The 21,272-nt window shown below is 30.1% G+C and overlaps 1 protein-coding gene across 2 annotated transcripts; it reads right to left on the reverse strand.

The window, feature by feature from the left end:
• Window positions 1-234: 234 nt before the first annotated feature.
• LOC105798206 (wall-associated receptor kinase-like 22) lies at window positions 235-6,708 on the reverse strand. 2 transcript variants are annotated; one of them, XM_052620881.1, is made up of 4 exons: window positions 5,980-6,708; window positions 3,692-4,432; window positions 1,969-2,139; window positions 235-1,689 (listed from the first exon to the last, which is right to left on the reverse strand). In XM_052620881.1, exons 1-4 carry the CDS (start codon window positions 6,299-6,301, stop codon window positions 488-490), a joined length of 2,436 nt encoding a protein of 811 aa, XP_052476841.1. In that variant the 5' UTR covers window positions 6,302-6,708; the 3' UTR covers window positions 235-487. The 2 variants fall into 2 exon arrangements, with proteins under 2 accessions (XP_052476841.1, XP_052476842.1); XM_052620882.1 differs by having other exon boundaries at window positions 3,692-4,439; window positions 5,980-6,109.
• Between the last annotated feature and the right edge of the window lie 14,564 nt (window positions 6,709-21,272).

Genomic DNA, 21,272 nt, shown 5'->3' on the forward strand with positions numbered 1-21,272 from the left:
ATCAAATGTAAGTTTTTTTTTTTTTAATATGATATATGTGATTGATGCATGCTTTTTCAATAATAATCGGAAAACATCCAAGCAAAGTGATGAATGCTTTTTCACTTGTTTGCCAACTTGCTTTGGATACAGTAGTAATGGCATCGGAGAAAAATGACGATAAGGGTATCTTCAGATATCTGAAGAAGAAGTTCAACAAAAGAAGGATGAAGAAGAGCAAAACGACATGCGGATAATTAGGGTTACCTTTCTTTTGATTTATGGTATCCCTGTTTGGAGGCCTTTTTTATTAATGAATTCATTGACTTAGCAAAAGTAAAAAAAAGAAGACATATCCAGAACTTGTATAATAAATACCTTCAAGAGGTCAAATAACATTGAGTGAAACAAGTATGAATTCTTGGGCAACAACAAGACTCCACCAATGTGACAAATAGAGAAGCTAAAGGCTATCTATCAAGAGAAATAGTTTCAGGAGACCTGGAAACTAGAAAGATGAATTTAATGGAAAAGTTTCACCGTTGGTTGTCATTGTCATAGACATTGAACTACTAGGATTGGTCTCCCATGAATGGATTATGTCATCTATTTCATATTCTTCATCACCATGGTCTTCAATAACATTTCCACCTGAAGCTTTAATCAACTCCAGCTCCATTGCTACTTGTTTCATGGTGGGTCTTTTCTTTCCATTAAGATTCAAGCATCTTTTTGCTAGAAGAGCCACAACTATAATCTCCTGCTCTGGACCAACCTTTACTACCATTGGATCGAGAATGTTAAATAAGGAATTCTCCTGCATTGAATGCAAAAAATAAGATACCAAGCTTCTCACTGGCTCTGATTGTTCTGCAGAAATGGGTTTTTGTCCTGTTAAAAGCTCAATAAGAACAACTCCAAAGCTATAAACATCACTCTTCTCCGTAAATTGACTTGATCGAAAATATTCGGGATCCATGTATCCGAAAGTTCCTTGCACCCGCGTGGTTAGATGTGTTTGTTCAAGTGCAACTGATCTTGAAGTTCCAAAATCTGATACTTTTGCCCTATATTTATCATCCAAAAGTATGTTACTAGATTTGATGTCTCGATGATAAATAGGAGCAGAAGCAGCTGAATGCAAATAGAACAAGGCATTGGCAATTTCAATCGCAATTCGTAAACGGATTTCCCATGTCAATGGTAATTCTTCATTTTGGTTATGAATGAGATCGTATAATGTACCATTTGGGATGAATTCATACACCAATAGAGGAACTTCAGCTTCTAAACAACACCCTAAAAGCTTAACCACATTCCTGTGATTAATTTGAGATAAAATTATCACCTCGTTAATGAACTGTTCAACCTTCTTTTCATCAAATTTCTTTCCTTCCACCATTTTGGATTTCTTAATAGCCACAATGCTTCCATCTATTAGCATTCCTTTATAAACAGTCCCTTGACCTCCTTGACCAAGGATTCGATTCTCATTATAATGATTAGTCGCCTTTTCCATCTCTTTTGAAGTAAACAACTTAATTTTTTCAACATTACCTTCATTGCCAGACAAATGTTGTTGCAGTAACAAACCTCCATTCCTTTTGAAGTATTTCTGCTTCAGCATGATTTTTTGTTTTCTTTTGAGGACTTTGTACATACTCCATGTTGCGAGTAGTAGAAATAGTGTCCCAATACCAGTACTGCAACCTATGTAGATATAAGAAACATAGTTAAAAGGTAAATTTGAAAAATAAAGTACATGTTAAAAAACCATGAAAATGTTTCGATAAAGTTTTATTCATATTTGATAGCCCAATGAACAATGAGTGAACCTTATTTCACCATCCATTGTTTTGATATTGAACTTTTACAAATTTAATGATAAATAACTGTTACTGCATCACAGATTCAAAAGTAAATATATTATTGCTTAAACTAAGATAATTCAATAACCATAATGATTCCACTTCAAAAACAAATACGTACCTACAATAATGCTTGTCAAGCTATGCTTATTTTGAGTCTGTATTTTGCGCTCGCAACGAAATCCCGTACTATTGAATTCATAACGAGGAGGGCAAGACTTTGAGGAGCAATAGTTACCCGGGGTATTCAAACAAAGCATGTGGCAATACTTATAATTCTCACATTTCCCATCTGTCATTTATGAATTGAATAAAAAAAGATTATAATCATATAATTCGGTTAAAGTATTTGAAAGGTCCTTCTATTATACGGATTTGATCAAATTAGTTCCTATATTATTAAATGGATCAATTTAGTCTCTATACTCTTAAAAAGAAAAAAGTTTAAATTGTAACATTGTTCACATTTACTACATAAAAATATCTTGAAATTTTTTTTCAATTTCTGTTCAATTTCAAACAACATATTTCATTTACAAACCATAAAAACTTTAAAAATAATTAATTCTATTAAAGAGTAACTGAATTTTAAATAGGAAATGTTAAGTGTATCCCAACTTAGCCTTATTTAATTTTTTTAAAATAGTAGAGGATTAATTTGATTAAGTTTTAGTGGGACTCTCAAGTATATTCGTTCGTATAATTCAATAGATATTAATTTAATAATGCAAGCCAAAATAGAAGTTATTTTGATATCTAATTTCATTTTCCTTTTGTTCGTTCAAATTATGCTTAGGAGTATTCTAGCAATATGTACGCAGAACCATTATTTAGTTGATTGAGACTTAGTTGAATTAGCATTACTCTTAATTATTGTAACAGTTAAAACGAGTTCAAATGTGATTAAATGAGTAGTTTTGTTTAAGAGGATGGATAATTTTTTAATATATATATTGATGGTTAATATTTTAACAATTCATCCATTGAATTTAATATTTTATTCATATAGATCGTGCATGTCAAATTTTATGTAAATTAAAATTTCTAACCCTTTGTTTTATGTAAAAAATATTCAGTCTATTAATATATTGAGTATTGTAGATCAATATGACGAGAGATATCGGATGGGTTCGAAAATTTACATGCATGATAAGTACAATTATATCTATAAATTCAACGGTTGAATTGTTAAAATATTTATCTTATAAAGAGATATGAAAGAGTGTAAAACTGAAGTTGTTTTAAAACAATTATGTAACAATTTATTTTTTAAAATGATATAAAAATAGGAGTTTGATTGAAATGATAAAGTTAAGATATTAGCTATCATGGAGCCTTTGTTCAATTTTCATTACACTCATTTTCTAGATTTTACATAAATTATAAAATAACAAAAATACTCTCATAATAATATTGTTATTTGTTCTTGTATAAAAGTAATAGACTTTCATAATTTCTCAATCGAGTTGAGACTTAATTGATGGGTGACGCCAACTCAATTAACCTTTTAAAGAATATTACTATTTTAAGGCACACCCATGATGTGAGCAGAAAACATTTTATGTAATAAACATATTGAATTAAAGCTTATATAAGAATCAAATGAATCGTAATGATAAAATTAAATTTTAAAATTTATTATGTGAAAGATTCAAATGTCACCATGTTAGATTTATTATGAATTTTATATAAAGTATATAAAAAATAGAATACCCTTAAAATAATATAACTTCATTTGTATATAAAAAATATTTTAATAATTTTTCGATTGAAATATACCTATAAGCAAAGATAATATAGATATAAGAAAAAAAAAAGTTCCCTAAAAAAATATTAATTCGTACCTTGGCATGAACTCGAATAACCGAAATCATTGCTGTAGCATACACATAGATGTTTAGAGCTCAACCTTGACCAACAATATGTACCATCGGATGTACAATAAGTGTCCGAGCTATCATTCAAATGGCACTCTCCAAATATTGGTGTGCCCCATTGCAGTTGTGTTGGGACATACGCCCTATTACTTATATCAAACTTCAGATCATAGTTATCAGAAATCATGGAAGCAAACCCACATGATCCTTTTCTCCTATAATCACTACTACTCATGTTTACGTAGAATGAACTGAGACCCTGAGGAATATTAACAAGACAACCATCAGTAGAGGAAGTCTCGTTATTAATCCTACAACTTGGTTGCAAACATCCGCCTATAAGATTATATGTTTTGTTGAAAATGGTAACCAAATTACCGCAACCTGAAGACCAAAATTTGTTGTAGTAATCTGAGTAGTAAAAGCCGGTGCCTGTTAGGTTGAGACTCATCCCATTATGATGGTTTTTGCGACAGTTAAAGTAAATTATTGGATGGTTGATTGTGACACTGCCGTACAAAAAATCAAAGTCTAATATTTTTAGATTCGTGCCACTTATGTTTAGGAAAGGCCCTTTTTTTCCATTGGGGGTTTTGTCGCAAATTACTTTAAACCACTGTTTGGGATCATCTTGGCCCTTCACTCTAAAAGGGTAGTGAAAAGTAACATTCCCACAAGACTCTACCTTGTAGGTGTCGAAGTAACATCCTGCGGGCTTAGAAAAAAGGAAGTAAATTGTAAAATCTACTAAATGTATGTACATCCAATATTTGTAGGAAATAAAAGCAATGTGTCATTCAAAAAACAAAAAAATATAGTTATCTAAAACGAAGCTACATATGAAAAGTGTTACTCTTAACTAATTTTTTTAATTAAGTTTATGTGCTATTTGTCACATTAAATTCAATCAAACTTTCTTATTATCAATATAAATTTTATGGTTGAATTTGATGTCATACAATATTTCTAATTAACAATATGTTTAAGGGTGTAAAAAGCCCTCAAATTTTAAAAAAAAAATTAAGCTTCTACTTTTTTTTACTCAATTAGGTACTTGAACTGTCAAAATACATCAAAAAAGGTCCTTTAACCGTTAAAGTTAACTACCACTAGTTTTTTTTCAGTTAAAGCCACCATGTGTCACAACCATAGCGTGATATGTGACAAAGAATGATAAAAAAATAAAAATCAATTAAAGATACAAAAATTATTAAATTATAATAAAAATATTTAAAAGTTATTAAAAATTAGAAAAATAAATTGTGAAAAATTGTAAAATTTTATAAAAATAATTAAAATTTATCAAATATATAGAAATATAGAAAAATCATACATTTTATAAAGTCGTAAGAAAATTATAAAATGTAAAGAAATATAAAATTTTAAAAAAATTATAAAAAATTATTGTATCTTGATTTTATAGCTATTATATTTTAATAATTTTTATTTCTTTTATTTCTTTTATTTTTTTAATCATTTTTGCCACATGCCACGCCATGTTGTGACACATCATAGCTTTAACTAAAAAAAGAAAAATAAATTGGGAGCTATTAACTTTAATGGTCAACAATTAAAGTTAAGTGTCAAATGGCCTTTTTAATCCATTTTGACAGCTTAAAAGCTTAATTGCTTTTATTTAAGAAGTTTTAGTTACTTTTTACACCCTTCAAGCTTTAAAAATACTTCCTTTTTCTAAAAAAAAATTCGAAAATATCTATGGCTGGTTTTCTCTTTTTACATAATAATATTCTAAATATTAAATTCTTATACTAATGTATAATTCAACTTATGATTTCAAAATTTTTATAGAACTAATGATTCAATTTTCAAAATAAATGGACTTCATTTAAAACAAAATTGTGTAAATCATGAAATGAATGGAAACATAATAAAAAGTAATAAAAAATAAAATGGATAAAACGAACATGAAGTGTCCTTAGTCGAACAAATTAGTAAACTAGACCTTTCTGCCTCTCTCAAAAGAATTAATAATTTAACATAAACACTTTAACCCTTGAATAAATATGTAAATTACATTTTCAACTCTAAAAATTAATTTAATCTCATTTAAGTATTACTTCAAGTTTTTGGAATACAAAACTTTTAGGTAGAAATTTTTGGAAAACAAAAATATCAACATACAAAATGAATGATCCTAAAGACTGACTTTAAACAATTAGCAAAATCATTATATTAACTGAATTAAAAGAAGAAAAATGAAAGCCAAGCAATTGAAATGACAGCGCGTGACTGACCTCCTTCACCGCAATAGCTGGAATTCCAGTTGAGCACGGCGGGAACATGCGTGGTTCCATTATTGATGCCACTGGGTAATGGGTAAGCATCACGGAAAGAGTACTTGCTAAAGATGAAAGCAGATGCGCATCCTTTGCTGTCAGGATACATGGCTCTCATTTTTACGGTATAGGAAGTGAGATTTGCAGTAATTTCAGTAAAGCAGCCAGATTCAGAAGCAACATCGTCACAGCTTGGTTGAATGCAGCCGCCAAGTGAATCAGCTTCGCTACGTAAAATAGTAGCCAAATTTCCGCAACCTACTGACCCGAAATAATTCATATCACTTGAGAAGAAAAATGGAGTGCCTGAGAGATTGACCCTCACAACTAGCCTCGTTTATACGATCACAATTAATGTAAGTAACTGGATAGCTGATGAGAATGGTGTTTGAATACAAGGCTTTTCCAAGTACCTCCAGATCGATGCCATTTACGTTTATGAAAGGCTTTCTCCCATTGCAAGTTACTCTAAACCAAGGATGAGTAAAGCAGTTTCTATGGATTCCAAAAGGGGATGTAATTGTAATATTTCCGCATACTTCTTTACCACAGGGAGGTTCTTGAGACTCTGCTGCTTGTAAAATTGGGCACAAGAGGAAGAGGAAGAGAAAGTGGAGTAGAAGGATGAAGTAAAGCGGTAAGCGAAAACCCATTTGCGTTGTTATTTTGTTTGAGGGAAATGAATGAAGAAGTCATTAATAGATTTTAAAGAAACAAATGATGTTTGACTGAGAAGCAAATGAAAAGTCATTGCTCACACTTTCCTTGAAAACTTTTAACTATTTTAAGTCACATCGTAAAATAGAAAGATTGCTATTATAGATTAAGTACTCGTTAGTTCCATTCTATTAACAAGTGAATGAAAGAAATGAAAGAAAACTTTTGTCTAAGTATTAAATCTAGCTCATACAAAATTAAAATCAAATTATACAACAGTTGAAGATACTTGTGATTATAGTTAATTTTAATTATTAGTTTTGTACTTTATTTTTTAATCAATCAAATAGATATATTTATATTAATTGTTAAGTATATACGATCCTGGTTGTCGATAAAGGTAGGAGGAGATAGCCCCTTGCCCAAAATAAAGAACATTACCCTGAATGAGTGATAGCAGAGGTGATTGTTGTTTACAACACCTTGAGAAGAAATTTCCAAGTATTCTCAATGGAAAAGTATATACACAAAATGATAGAAAAGGCGTTGGGCCAAAATTAAATCAACATCTCTAAATGCTTAAATCAAATTAAAGATGGAATCGTCATTGTCATGACATCAAAATCTTGTCACTAACTTGAAGCCAACGCCAATTTGTAATCATGTTAGTATCTATGAGTAATAATTTTGTTAATTAATTATCGATAATTTTTCTAATTAATTTTAAATTAGCACTTAGTACACCTACACCATGTCCGGGGTGTTCCGTTTTTACTAAGTAATGATTTTCTAATTTTGATTTAAGACAAATTGCAATTTCAGTTTCAAATTATGTAAGAAAATTTCCCTTCTAAAAAAAACTGAAAACACCAAAACTTGATCCAATTTAATTGCCAAGAAAAATGGCTCTGACGCTGAATTAAGCCTCTGAAATTAGCATAATTTGATAAATTTTCTTTGCAATTGTTTGGAAATAAAAACAAGCAGGTGATTGGCTCATCTTGTTTTTGGTGAGGAAGTAAAATAGTGCAGCCACTATGCATGCATTTGTTTTGTGGAAATTAAATTAAAACCAAGGATGTATCATTCTCAACAAATGTGGAACATAAGAAGATTCATTCCTTTTATTATATATTATTCATATTAACAACATAGAAATTTCCATGGAAAAGTAAGTTCCATGACATCCACGGAAGCAATGACAACAATTCGCCCCTACAACAATTGCAAAAAGACCTTGACTCCTCTAGAATAAGAAATGAGAATTAATACTCCGGTAATATTAAAATAAGAAATAAACACACATAATTGAGAACAAGATTTAAGTATTTATTGTGTAAAACAAAAATCAAATAACAGAATTCATCATAGGGTTCATCTCCCCTAGATATGTAGAAAATTAGTTTATAATTGTAAATAAAAACATCTTAAAAATAGTATAACCACAAGAAAAAAAGTAACTCACAAAAAACTTTAAAGAAATTAAAAGGAGGTCTTCAATCTTGATGGAAATCTACTTCAGAGTCGGCTTCAATGGTGTTCTTTGAGTTGTTTTCTTCAATAGTCCCTGATGGCCACTAATTCTCTTCTTTTATTTGGTATTTATAGGTCTTAGAATGCCCGAAAAAGCTAAAAATGACGTTTTTCCGTGTATTTAGAATGCAAATCTCAAAATTGACAAGGTCTAACACATGGTCGTATGGCAGCTTGTGTGGCTCCTGAAATCTGCTCTAATTTTCTAATTTTCGCTTGTTTTTCACTCCTTTTGCTCTCAAATGCTCTTCCAAGTATAAAAAATATGAATTTAAAGGATTACGACCATAAAATTCACTAATTTGCATGAATAATCATCCAAAAACGCATTAAGAATGGGATTAAAATATGCTACTTTTACCACTTATCTGTTGGACAATTTAAAAAAAATAAATGTCATTCAAAATTAATTTTAGGTCTCCATTTAAAAATTAAAGAATAATCTAAACTAGAGTAGGAATGTATAAAGAGTTAGAGACAAATAAAAGGGCTAGTTGAGCCTTGACCCCAAATTTGTTATACATATATTTCAAATTTCTTAAAACATTTTTACAATAGTGTTATACACCAACGATCACCAACCCAAAATCCAGATAAGTTCCCAATTGCCTACCTGTAATCTGGCCTGGCCCCACCAGATGGATGTGTGCTAGATGTACATCGAGAGATCTACTAGGGGAGCTCGCATTATCAGCTTGCACGAGCCAAGGAAAGTTCTCGGTCTTAGTTCGCAGATATCCAAGGAGTTTACATGTAGGTGTTCGTGAGGTATCGCAGGCAAGCTAGAACGTTACACGTGTCTAGCATGCTTAACACTTGCTCAGAGCATCAGTCCTATAAATAGTGGGATCAAGTCCATGAATAGTAAAGTTAAATCATGAACAATAATAGTATGTATAAATACCCAATTGTCCCCTACAATGGGACACAACAGAGAATTACTCAACAATTGGTGCGGTGAACGTGGACAAACTTCCCTCCTATCTCCCCATCTATATCTATTGGGATTGGGGTTGTGACCCTCCAAGCAGTATAAAAACACATTCCTCAGTGCTAGAAGGTCTTAAATAACCAAGGAACTGCCAACATAGAGCGTTTTCAGCTAAGCATCACCACTATCTGTCTTGACAATTTGCCTGAATGAGCACATATCCTAGCTCGGTGTAGACCACCCAATAGGAAAACCAAACCCATATACGAGCTTGCATCTCCCCCTGATATACTTGCACCAGTTTAGCCGAAGCTTAACACATCGATTCACGATTATGGTTTTGCCTTTCCTGCAAAGAGAAAAGTAATAAAAACTCAATGAGTTGCCTTGATTTTGGGCCTTTAACAGGTACAAGCTCTGGAAAACCATGAGCGAAGGTCCTTCATTGCGGCAACAACAATCAATCAAATACACCACCATAATCCACTAAGAGAGCCCACAAAGTTAACCTGGAGCAATCTCGTACTCTTAGAGCAGATGGCAAAAAAATAGATCTAGGGGCAGATGAAACCCAACTTCCAAGATGTGGAGGGGGAGTAAGAAACTGCCATCACTGGTCTCGCTAAGCCTATACGACCCATCAGGAATCGAGAATTTATAAGCAAAGTTAGAGATTTGAATCCCCACGTACACAAAGCTCGATGCATCTCTTTATCTTTTGTAGTGCAGATGAAAAAGGTTGGCTTCAATAAGGACCTTGGAAGTACGCTTTCACGGTGGGCAACATGGAATTAGCTAGCCATGAGCTCCTCTCATTCTCAACATATCTTCGATGCAGAAAGAAGAAAAAAAGATGGAGGAAATTTAAAACCTAAGACAAGGAGTTACTGAGATTTACCTTGAAGAAAAGCTTTGACTGATTCTAGTAACAAAAATGCTAAGTTCGTGCATTTTAGGGTTTCAAAAATCCCTTTTTAAAGAAGCCTCTTCCCCATATGTTTTGACGGTTCAAATGACCGAGGAACATCAGCGGTCAGATATATACAACCACAATTCACCCGTACACATGGCGAAGCTGACACCAGATTCCAATAGGCACTGCGTATTTTGCAATCTATAATAAACGCAAAGTGATGGCCCCCTAAGGAGCACCACTTTATAACCCTCCTTAGGCCCAATAGAGGCAACTAGATTGTTATACAGCAATGATCACCAACCTGAAACCCAAAGAACTGCCAGGGGAGCTCACAATGTTAGCTCACACAAGCCAATGGGAGTTTGCAGTCTCAGTTCGGATCATATCTAAGGAGTTTACATGTAGGTGGTCGCGAGGTCTGGTAAGCGAGCTAGAATGCTACACGTGTCCAGCATGCTTGAGGCCTGTTAGAGCGTCAGTCCCATGAACAATGGAGTCAAGTCCATGAACAATAGAGTCAAATCATAAATAGTAATAGTATGCATAAATACTCGATTGTCCCCTTCAATGGGACACAACACAGAATTACTCAGCAAATAGTATTGAGAAATAAGGATTGTAATACCCAATTTATGCCCGGCCCACATGCATGCAAAAAAATATATATAAATAAATAAAAATAAAAAAGCCAAATAAATAAAATTATACAGTCCAGTATTACAAATTTAACCCAAAAGCCCAAATTAAATACTCAAACCCAACATGATACCTAAACCCAATTCTGAGCCCAAAACCCAACCCAAATTACCTAAAATACAAACCCGATAAATTAAAACCCAGTTAACCAGACCCTAAACCTGAATCAACTAATAGAACCCAAACCCAATTTTCTAAACCTGAATCTCTCAGGCCCAGAACTCAGCCCGAACCAGTGGAGTACCCCAAAGTTTCTAGGGTTTCACTGGCGCCACAGCGGTTGGACCCAGACCTCGCGCTTGCATTACCATCAAGCGCGTACATCTTCTTCACATAGGTGTGCCTCCGTCTGTTGTTCCAGGCTGGCTGAATACCTGCAAATACAGACGAAAGCAAGCAATAACAGAATAACATATGGGATTTGAGGGAATTTCATTTTATTTATTTTGTTTTATTTTTTCTGTAAATCTGGCTATAAAAGAGCCATTAGAATACTGTAAATGGGGACGCATACACAGTTTAAGAAATCAAAAAACAAAAGATTCAGAGAAAGAGAGTTCTAAAGGTGATTTTGAATCTTTCTTTTGCTTCTTCTGTTTTCTTTTTCCTTTTTTTTCTTTTTTTCGGTTTTCTTTTTTGTGTTTGTTTGATTCATTTTTGAATAAAAGAATAAAAACAGAGATTAGAAGGCAGAGAAGTTACCTTGTGGCCGGATCCTTGCTCTCTCCGTTGTCATCGGAGTGTGGGCTAGGTTCGGAGAGTTTTTGAACAGACGATTTACAGAGCGGCGCAGAGAGCTTTTGCTAAGTTAGGTTTTGCTTTAAAGAAATAGCTACTGTTAGGGTTATTTTTGGATTATAAGCAGGGTAATAAATGGCGTCGTTTGATGTCGATTTGATGGCCTCAAAACGGCGTCGTAATGAGCTCAGATCCGCATGGTGACCCAACCCGAGGGAAGGATCCGTACATTTTTACTCAATGGTCTATTTGCGCAATGACCCCCTTCTCATTCCTTTTCGTTTCAATTCAGTTTTTCTTTTTTTTTAATTATTACCTCATATTTGGTTCCAATTCCAATTAGATCCATGTTTGAACGACGTCGTTTTCATTGATTGGGTTTGAAGGCCTGGATTTGTGCGTCTAAATTGTAAAAATGGTCCCTCTGATGTGCAATGGTTCTCGATTTGGTCGTCTTCGCACTTATTTCAAAGTCGTCCCTGAGATTTTGTTTTATTTTTGAAATTGTCCTTGTCTTTTTTTTAATTTATAATACTATTATTATTATTATTATTATTATTATTATTTTGTTATTATTACTATTATTAATATAGGTATTACTATCGTATTCGTTTATATCTATTTATTTACTTTTATTTTACATTATTTTATTTTATTATGTATTATTTTGTAATGCTTTTATCATGTATTATTTTATTTAATTATGCATTATTTTAAATATTCTTTATGACTAATTTGCACACAAATTTATGATTTTATTTTACAATATATCCATAAATTCCATTTTATATACTTCTAACTTTGAAGATTTATACAATAATATTTTCATAATTCCTTTTCATGTATATATGCAATTTATATTAAATTATTGTTATTATACATATGTACATCCGTAATATGCTATTAATTTCAAATTATATTTTTACTTATTTTCTATGTATATACTTCATTTCTTTTAAAATCTCTATTTTATTTTACTCATTAACCTTTTATATATTATTGTATATTATTATTTACATGAGGTTTTCACTCCCTATATATTACTTATTTTAAATTAATATAGGTACATTATTTTACATATCTTAATTTTCTTTTTGTATAATATTTGCTTCAAAATTTATTTAAATAATATTATTTATATAGTGTTTAATTTTATTAAATTTATTTTGAATCTACCACAAACTCATATATATATGGTTTATTTTAAAACTTTTGTACATATAATTTATTTATCATAATTTATTCTCTTGTTTTTTTATTTTAATATATCATTTAAAATTGATTATAAATTCTTTTGAGTTTTGAATAGTGATATTGATATTTGTATAATATGATTCAAACTATTGTTGCTATTCTTATTTTTATTTATCTATTGCTTGCTTGTTACTTATTAATATGTGTTTGAATTACCATTTATCTTTTTCATTATATATTAATTATGCTATATTTGTTTTAAAAAATGGTATCTTATTAAAGAACTACAATCATTTTATTTCATAATTTCCAAAAAAAGCTTGGTGTTCATAGTTCTCGAGAGAATTGCGCCCTAACTTACTGGGCTTCAATTTTTCTCAACGAATTTAGATATCCAAGTGTTTATTTTATTTAAATAGTCGAAACCATTTTTATTTTTTTGAGAAAAAACAAAAATTAGGTGTCAATGAAAATTTGGAGTCGCCACCAATCTTTTATTAAGGTGTGATTGGATCACCTAAAAAATGACTTTGGTCTACGAGTTTTAGAAAAATAGATTCGGGAATCAGTTACATACGAGGAAGGATTAGCACCCTCGTAACGCCCAAAAATTGGTACCAAATTGATTAATTAATGTCTTAAAGTCGAGAGTTTTAAAAAATACTATCCTTAGTTAAATTAAATTATTTATTAAGACTTTGTCTTTTTGAAAAGAAAAATATCACACCCAATGCGTTAGGGCACAACATTTTATTCTCTTCAAGATGAGTTGGTCCAAAAAAAAAACTTGTATAATAAAATTTAAGAAAATATTTAATTGTTTAAAATTTATGAAGAAATCGCAGCTCAATACCTTAGAGCACGATTTCTTAAAATCCCAAACATTCAATATTTCCTTTATTTTTTAAAAAAATCTTTATCTCGAGAAATCAACGTGTCACATCCAATACGTTAGGACACAGCACATTGAATTCCCGATGACAAGTTTTATTTTGTTTGATTAAAGAACAATCCTCGATTGTTAGATTTTACGAAGAAAATTGGAACCCAATACGTTAGGGCTCAATTTTCTTGAAAATCCTAAATACGAGTATTATCTTTATTTTGAAAATTTTCTATTTTAAATTCGAGTAAAAAGATGATGTAATGTTATGTTGAATGTATGAATAGGTGCCTCTTAAACAAATATCAATAATAAATACAACAATGGCATAGAAATAATATAAACAAACAAATAAACGAAATTAATATACAAAAAAATAATCCATGATATGCAAAGTATCAAATAAATGAACAAAATGTAAATGAAAACATAAATCAACAAACAAATGAAGGAAATAAAAATAAAAAATACAAAATATATATATTGAAATTATGAGGAATAAAAGACAAACATATGATTTACACATAAAATTTTGGATTATAAATTTATACAAACAAAATACATAATACAATAAAGAAAAATATATAAATATATACATATAAATTATAAAATATGCATTAAAAATATAAGTATGTATTTAAGCATTTTGAAAATAAAAACATAGATATATATGTATATATATATATATAATTCATTAGAAAAAATATATTAATATATACATGTACATATATAAAAAATAATTATCTACATATATATAGATTATAAAAAAGATAATTTCATATATATAAAACAAATAATAATAATTACATATATTGAAATTAATTAATTTAGAAAATATATATAAAAAATTTATGAAGAATAATATAAGAAAACATACGTATATACATATTCATCAAAGTAAAAAAATATAAAAGTGTATATATATGCATATAAAAGTTAGGAAATAAAAATGTATATGTATATAAAATGTAAATGTATATATATGTATATAAAAGTTATGCAAATAGAATAATAATAATAAAATATATAATATATGCATGTGTTTATAAAAGTTTTTTAAACAAATGTATGTATATATATTATTGTAAAAAATATGCGTATGTATATATATAGTAATAATAATAATAATAACAATAAGAATAATAATAATAACTTAATAACAAGAAAATCAAATTTAAAAAATAAATAATAAATAATAAATAAAAGACTAAATCGAGCTTTGACATAAATTCTGGGCCTAAATCCGCAAATAAATGAAGTCGAAAGGACCCTATTGAACACGGCAAAGAAAATAAAAACGCAAGAGAAAGAGAAATTTGAGAGAATACTCTTTAGAATTATTATTACTCCAAACTTCCGTCCCTTACAATGAAGGGAGAGGCCTCTATTTATAGTTGAGCCTCCCCAAATCCAACGGTACAGATTAATTACATCAACGGCTAAGATTAAAAGGTATCTACAAATTAAATCTCTAAGATTACAAAATCATATCTTCTAAGATTGCATATATCTTATCTAAGATTGCATATATCATATCTAAGATTACATATCCTTGAAGATTATGTTTCCATATGTGAGCCCGGGCTAAAATTGGGTATTACATAAACCATACAATTTTAAAATAAAGCATTTAAGATTTCAAGATGTTGGATCCTAACTTACTGGATATGACATTTTGTTATCTCGATTTTAAAATAAAGGCAATATTTGGTGTTTAGGAATTTTAAGAAATTAAACCCTAACTTACTGGGTTTTGATTTCTTGATTGACCCAAATAACCAGATATCCTTCTCAAAACATATGAATTTTTAAAATTTAAAAAGACGAATCTAACTTCGAAGATTGAATTGTTGCACTCTAACTCACTGAGTGTGACTGTTTACTTCTTTAAAGTGGGTAGGTCTTATTATCCAATTCGATTATTTAGGTTTTCATTTCATGGATCGTATTTTAAAATCTTTTCAAGTTTCGACACTAAGACATTAAACAATCAATTTGGTACCAACTTTGGACGTTACGAGGGTGTTAACCCTTCCTCGTGCGTAACCGACTCCCGAACTTGTTTTCTCAAAATTCGTAGACCGAAAACCATTTTTAAGGTGATCCGATCACACCTCAATAAAAGATTGGTGGCGACTCCATTTTCAAAATCGATGCCCATTCTTCAAATACAAAAAAATGGTTTCGACAAGGATAATTTATGTTCATCCCTTCAAAATTTTTAAATATTTTAAATTATATTGTAAAATAGAAAGCTTGATATTATAGATTAAGTAAAATTATTTTCAAAAACTCATTAGATAATATTATTTCAATTCTACCAATAAGTGAATGAAAGAAGTGATACAAGACTTTTCTTAAGTATGTATATTGAGCTGTAATATTAAAGTCATCATTGTCGAAACAGGAGCGAAGGCAAAAAAAAAATTTTAGAGGGAACCGAAATTAAATTGTAATTTTTACAATAGTAAAAATATAATTTTTAAAGAATTAAATCAAAATTTTATCATTTTTAGGGGGACAAAGTGTAATTTTACCTTAACTAATTTAAAATATTAAAGGGCCAAAATGAAAAAAATTATATTTTAGGAGGGCCTGGGGCCCCTACTAGCCCCCTAGATTCACCCCTCAAAGAATTTTACTCAAATATTACTTTTAGCTCAAACAAAATTTAACTCAAACTATACAATAGATGAAAATATTTGTGATTAAAGTCAATTTTTATTAATTTTGTACTTTGTGTTATAATCAATCAAATAGGTATATAGGTATATATTTATATTAGTTGTTAAGTACATACAATCCTGGCTGTCGATAAAGCTAGAAGGGAGGAATTAGCAAAAGAGCGTTAGCCCCTTGCCCAAAATAACGGGCATTATCCTTAGCGAGTGATAGCAAAGGTGATTGTTCTTTACAACTTGAGAAGAAATTTCCAAGAATGTCACTCTTGACCCTTTCTGATGACAAGAGATTCCACATTTTTACTTATAGCCATTCAACACATAAGGAGAATTAGTATCACAAGTCTAAAATTTATTTATGCTATCAATACATGTGTGTGTATTCTAGACATTTGAGTGAAATATATTACATAAAAACTGATTTTTATGTAATTTTCGTGACAAAACTGGTATGGAGCTCAATAAAATAAAATCTGCGAATAGAGAAAACAGTAGTAAATTGTCTCAAGTATTCCTTTTTGGATCTTGATTTAACCTGAACAAGAGCAGATGAAAAATGTCGTAGATAAAAGCCGAAGACGATATTTTGAAATAAAAGCCCAACTCAATTTCCAAGTCATATTCTTTTGTGGAAAAGTATTCTGAGTGGAAAATTATATCCAGAAAATGATAGAAACTAAAGGCTTTGGGCCACAATTAAATCAACATATTTAAATTGTTACATCAACGTCTTATTACTTTATACTTTAAATAAAATTTTGTTAATTAATTACTACGTTAATTATCGGCAATATTGCTAATTAATTTTAAATTTGCTCTAATTAGTATACCCCTGCACCATGTTCCGTTTCTACGACTAATGATTTTCCAAAGAATTTAAGGAGAAATTGCAATTTCGGTTTCAATTTATATAAGAAAATTTCCTTTCTAAAACATTGGGAACACTAAAACTTAATCCAAATTAATTGCTAAGAAAAATAGCAGCCAACATGCATTTGTTTCATTGAAAATTAAAACCAAGGAGGTATCATTTTCAAGAAATATGGACCATAAGAAGATTCTCCTTTTAGTATATACTATTGATACTAACAACAGAGTAATTTTCATATGACAACAATTGCAACAACACCTTGACTGCTATACAAATCCATCAGTTTGGAAACTATAACGTATATGCTACTGCTAGATAAACAGTTTAGAAATATCTGCTCTCCAAAGTCTTCTGCTCTACCAAACCTTAAATGAAACATGTTATACCAAAGACTAATAGAGGATCAAATTTAAATAAATAAAAAGAATTAATTAAGTCCGATAAATAAATGGCCAAGCCATTTTGTGGGTTTGATTATTTACAATAATTTGACTCGGTTTAGTGGTTTTCATACTAATTTTAATTTTGAGGTTTCCTACTTATTTTAATAAAATGTGTTGTTTTTATGATTTTGGACATTATCAGGTATAATTTCAAACTCTTTTCAATAAATATTTTTAAAAGGGTTTAAAATTTTCAAGTTAATAAAATAAATAACTCTTATAAAATGTCTTTTTATATAATAAACGAATTAATTATAAATTAAATAAGAAATAAAATTGAATCGATTCAGATAATTGTGATCTTTTAACTTACATTTCAAAAATCATCTAAACACCATAATTCAAATATGTTTTAATTTCTCGATTAACAATGTTTGCTAGTCAAATAGTTCGAGTGTGTTAAAATGTATTATCCTCCTATTTATGATTTGAGGAGGGACAATGAGTAGTTCTTGGCATTATGTAAAAAATAGCAGATATAATTAAACTCTATAATGAAATTGTTTAAAATAAAAATAAAAATTTATTAAAATTATGATAAAAGAATATATATATCTGTATAATAGAATAATTATATATGATTTCAAAAGTTTACCTAAATTATTAACATAAGTAATAAGACAATTTCTACTGTCAAAAAAAAAAGTAATAAGACAATTTTAAAATATAATGTTCTGTATAATACAACTATTGAAATAAAATTATTATACTTTTCTTTCTTTCTCAGCCAACAATTTTAAAAATATACTTTTCTTTCTCAGCCAATAAAAAATCAACCACTCAAACAGTGGGATTACTATAACAACAATTCACGAAAATAACCAAATCAAAACAACAAGAAGAGACATTACAAAAACCAGCAAGAAAATACAAACAACCGCCCAACGGTGAAGGCAAAAAATTTTGGGTCAAAATTAAATTGTATATTTTATGATAGTAAAAATATAATTATTTTAATAATTAATTTTTTATAATTTTTAAAAAATTAAATTAAATTTTATCATTTTTAAGAGGATCAAAGTACAATTTTATTATTACTAATTTAAAATTTTAAAAATTCAAAAAAAGTCCTAAATTAAAAAAAAATTATTTTAGGGGAGCCGAGCCCCTACCAACCCCTTGACTTCGCCATTGCAACCACTAATAAACACCCAGCAAAAAGTCCACTATGCCTAAAGAAAATTATTATAAGTCCACCAAGCCGCCCATTGTACATCCCCCTGTTTGAGTCAACGATTACGAGGATGACCCACCTCGTTAGAACAACGACACTGAGGTGTTTGCGACACAATCGATGGATGACTGTATGGTGTCACATGGGCCAGTTGTGGATAAAACATGAGGATTGTCAACGATACCGGATGCATTGGTGTTGCTAGTGCCATCGACGTGTATTTTCACTCAATTAAAACCATTCAAATAACTTAAAATAATTAATTTAACTTATAACCCTTAATAATGAGAAATTTACAAATCAACCCCAATATTTTACCTTTTATGCAATTTAGTTCTAAATCCCAAAATTTACAATTTAATCACAATTAACTAAAATTCATGTTAACTGAATTTCCTATAACTTCTAAACAACCCATATTTTCCATCAATTAACAATATTTACATTAAATTTTTACTATTTTCACAAATAAACCCTTAAACATTAAATTCACTCAAAATTACTTAACAAAACTTGTTTATTTAACAACCAAATTTAATACTCAATCATCTAAATTCACAATGTAAGCACTAAATTTTGTCCGAGTTTTGTCGTGTTTAATTTTCAGCCACCGGCCTAGGGTATGGCCTCCCTTCTTCTTAGCAACCTGCCACCTGTAAAAGGAAGCAAAGAAATCAGCATAAAAAGGGGTTTTAACCCCAAAAATCGGGAGACCCGCGAATCAAAAAAAAAAAAGAGAAAAGTTTCAAAAAAAAGTTTTAGCAGCAAAAAGAAGGAAGAGGAAAGAAAAGAAGAGAGAGGAGGAGAGACGGAGGAGACGACGCGACGTGGCGGCTGGGGCTTCCGGAAGAAGAAGAAGAAAAAGAAAATAATTGAAAATAATCGGGTCAGACCGACCCGATCCGAATACCGCGACCCGACCCGCACTGCAACAGGCCACAGTCAGCAGGCCTATTGATTTTTTTTAAAAAAAAGAAAAAAAACAAAACAAAACAAAAAAAAAAAAAAACAAAGCAAATAAAACAGCCCAAAGTAAAGAATTAGAAGGCCTGCAGCAGCCCAGCACAAGCTCAGCTCTAGCGGCCCAACAGCTCACTCCACAACAGGAAGGCAACAGCCCAAAGCAGCAGGCCAAGCCCAATCCAGCAGGCCAACAAGAAGGAAAAAAAAGAAAAAAAACAGAAAAAAAAGAAAAAAGAAGCCCAAGTCATGTATCCCTTTCGATCAAGCGTGTATTTTTGGGCTTTTCGGTAATTTCATTTTTAACCACTTTAAATTTAATTTATGTATTTTTATGACATTTCATATTTAATATTCCCGATATTTTTTTAACATTTTTTATATATTTAGTATTTAATTTATTATTTTTAATTTTAATTTTCATAAATAAGGCAACAAATCGATTTAGCATTAAATCGTTGATTTCATCGCTCTGTTGGCTGAATGTCACCGGTTTGTGTTAAACACGATACGCCCTTTTAAAAATTGCAAATATTCAAAAATTCTCGTGTTTTTTTTAAAAAATTCTCGTGTTTTAATAAAATCACGATTAAATATTAAGTTGAATCGGTTTGACATTAATTCGATGATTTCATCGTTATGTTGAGTGAATATCACCGGTTCGTGTTAAATACGATACGTCTCTTAAAAAAATCCGTATTTTTTCAAAAATTTCGTGTTTAAAAATTTTATTTTCGTGTTTTCGTGTTTTCAAAATTTTCGTGTTTTCAAAAATTTCGGTGATTCAAAAAATTTTCGTGTTTTCAAGAATTTTCGCGTTTTTATAAGATTTTCGTGTTTTCAAAAAATTCTCGTGTTTCAAAAAAAAATCATGTGTTTTTTAAAAATTTTCGTGTTTTCAAAAATTTTCTTGTTTCAAAAATCCTCCTCTTTTCAAAAATTCCGGTGTTTCAAAAATATTCGTGTTTTCAAAAATTTAGGTGATTCAAAAAATTTTCGTGTTTTCAAAAAATTCCCGTGTTTCAAAATTTTCTTTTTTTTCAAAATCTTCGTGTTTTCAACAATTCTCATGTTTCTAAAATTCTCGTGTTTCAAAAATTTCCGTGTTTAAAAAAAATTTTGCTTCAAAATTCTCGTGTTTTAAAAAGAAAATTCTCATGTTTCAATCGGATCGCGAGTAAATATTAAATTGAACTCGTATTTTTTAAAATGAAGACAACGCGCGATTAACGAGATACCAATTTTGGGCGTCGCTAGGGTGCTAATAACTTCCTCGCGCGTAACCGACTCCTGAACCCTAATTTTCTCTGGATTTTGACGTGGACCTAAAATTGACTCTTTTTAAAAAAAATTTGAAAAATAATTTTCTTTTAAAAAAAAAGAGAATTTATTAGGTGTCCGATCACACCTAGGAAAAAAGATAAGTGACGACTCCTTTTTCAAATAAAATCGAGACACTGTTTTCAAATTTTCAATAATTACTTCGACTAGTGCCCGTGCAAAATTTTTGAAACTCGAGTCTGATGTTAAACGCGTGTTGTCAAAATTTTTAAAATTATTTGTTCAAATTAATT

The sequence above is a fragment of the Gossypium raimondii genome, chromosome 9, assembly GCF_025698545.1.
Source record: "Gossypium raimondii isolate GPD5lz chromosome 9, ASM2569854v1, whole genome shotgun sequence".
Lineage (NCBI taxonomy): Eukaryota > Viridiplantae > Streptophyta > Magnoliopsida > Malvales > Malvaceae > Gossypium > Gossypium raimondii.

Excerpts from the sequence above, each read along its gene's own strand:
- LOC105798206 (XM_052620881.1), bottom strand. The coding sequence starts at position 6,301 with ATGAATTATTTCGGGTCAGTAGGTTGCGGAAATTTGGCTACTATTTTA. Across the intron at positions 4,433-5,979 it reads CAGCTATTGCGGTGAAGGAG|GATGTTACTTCGACACCTAC; the intron begins GTCAGTCACGCG and ends CTAAGCCCGCAG. Across the intron at positions 1,690-1,968 it reads CTTGACAAGCATTATTGTAG|GTTGCAGTACTGGTATTGGG; the intron begins GTACGTATTTGT and ends ATATCTACATAG.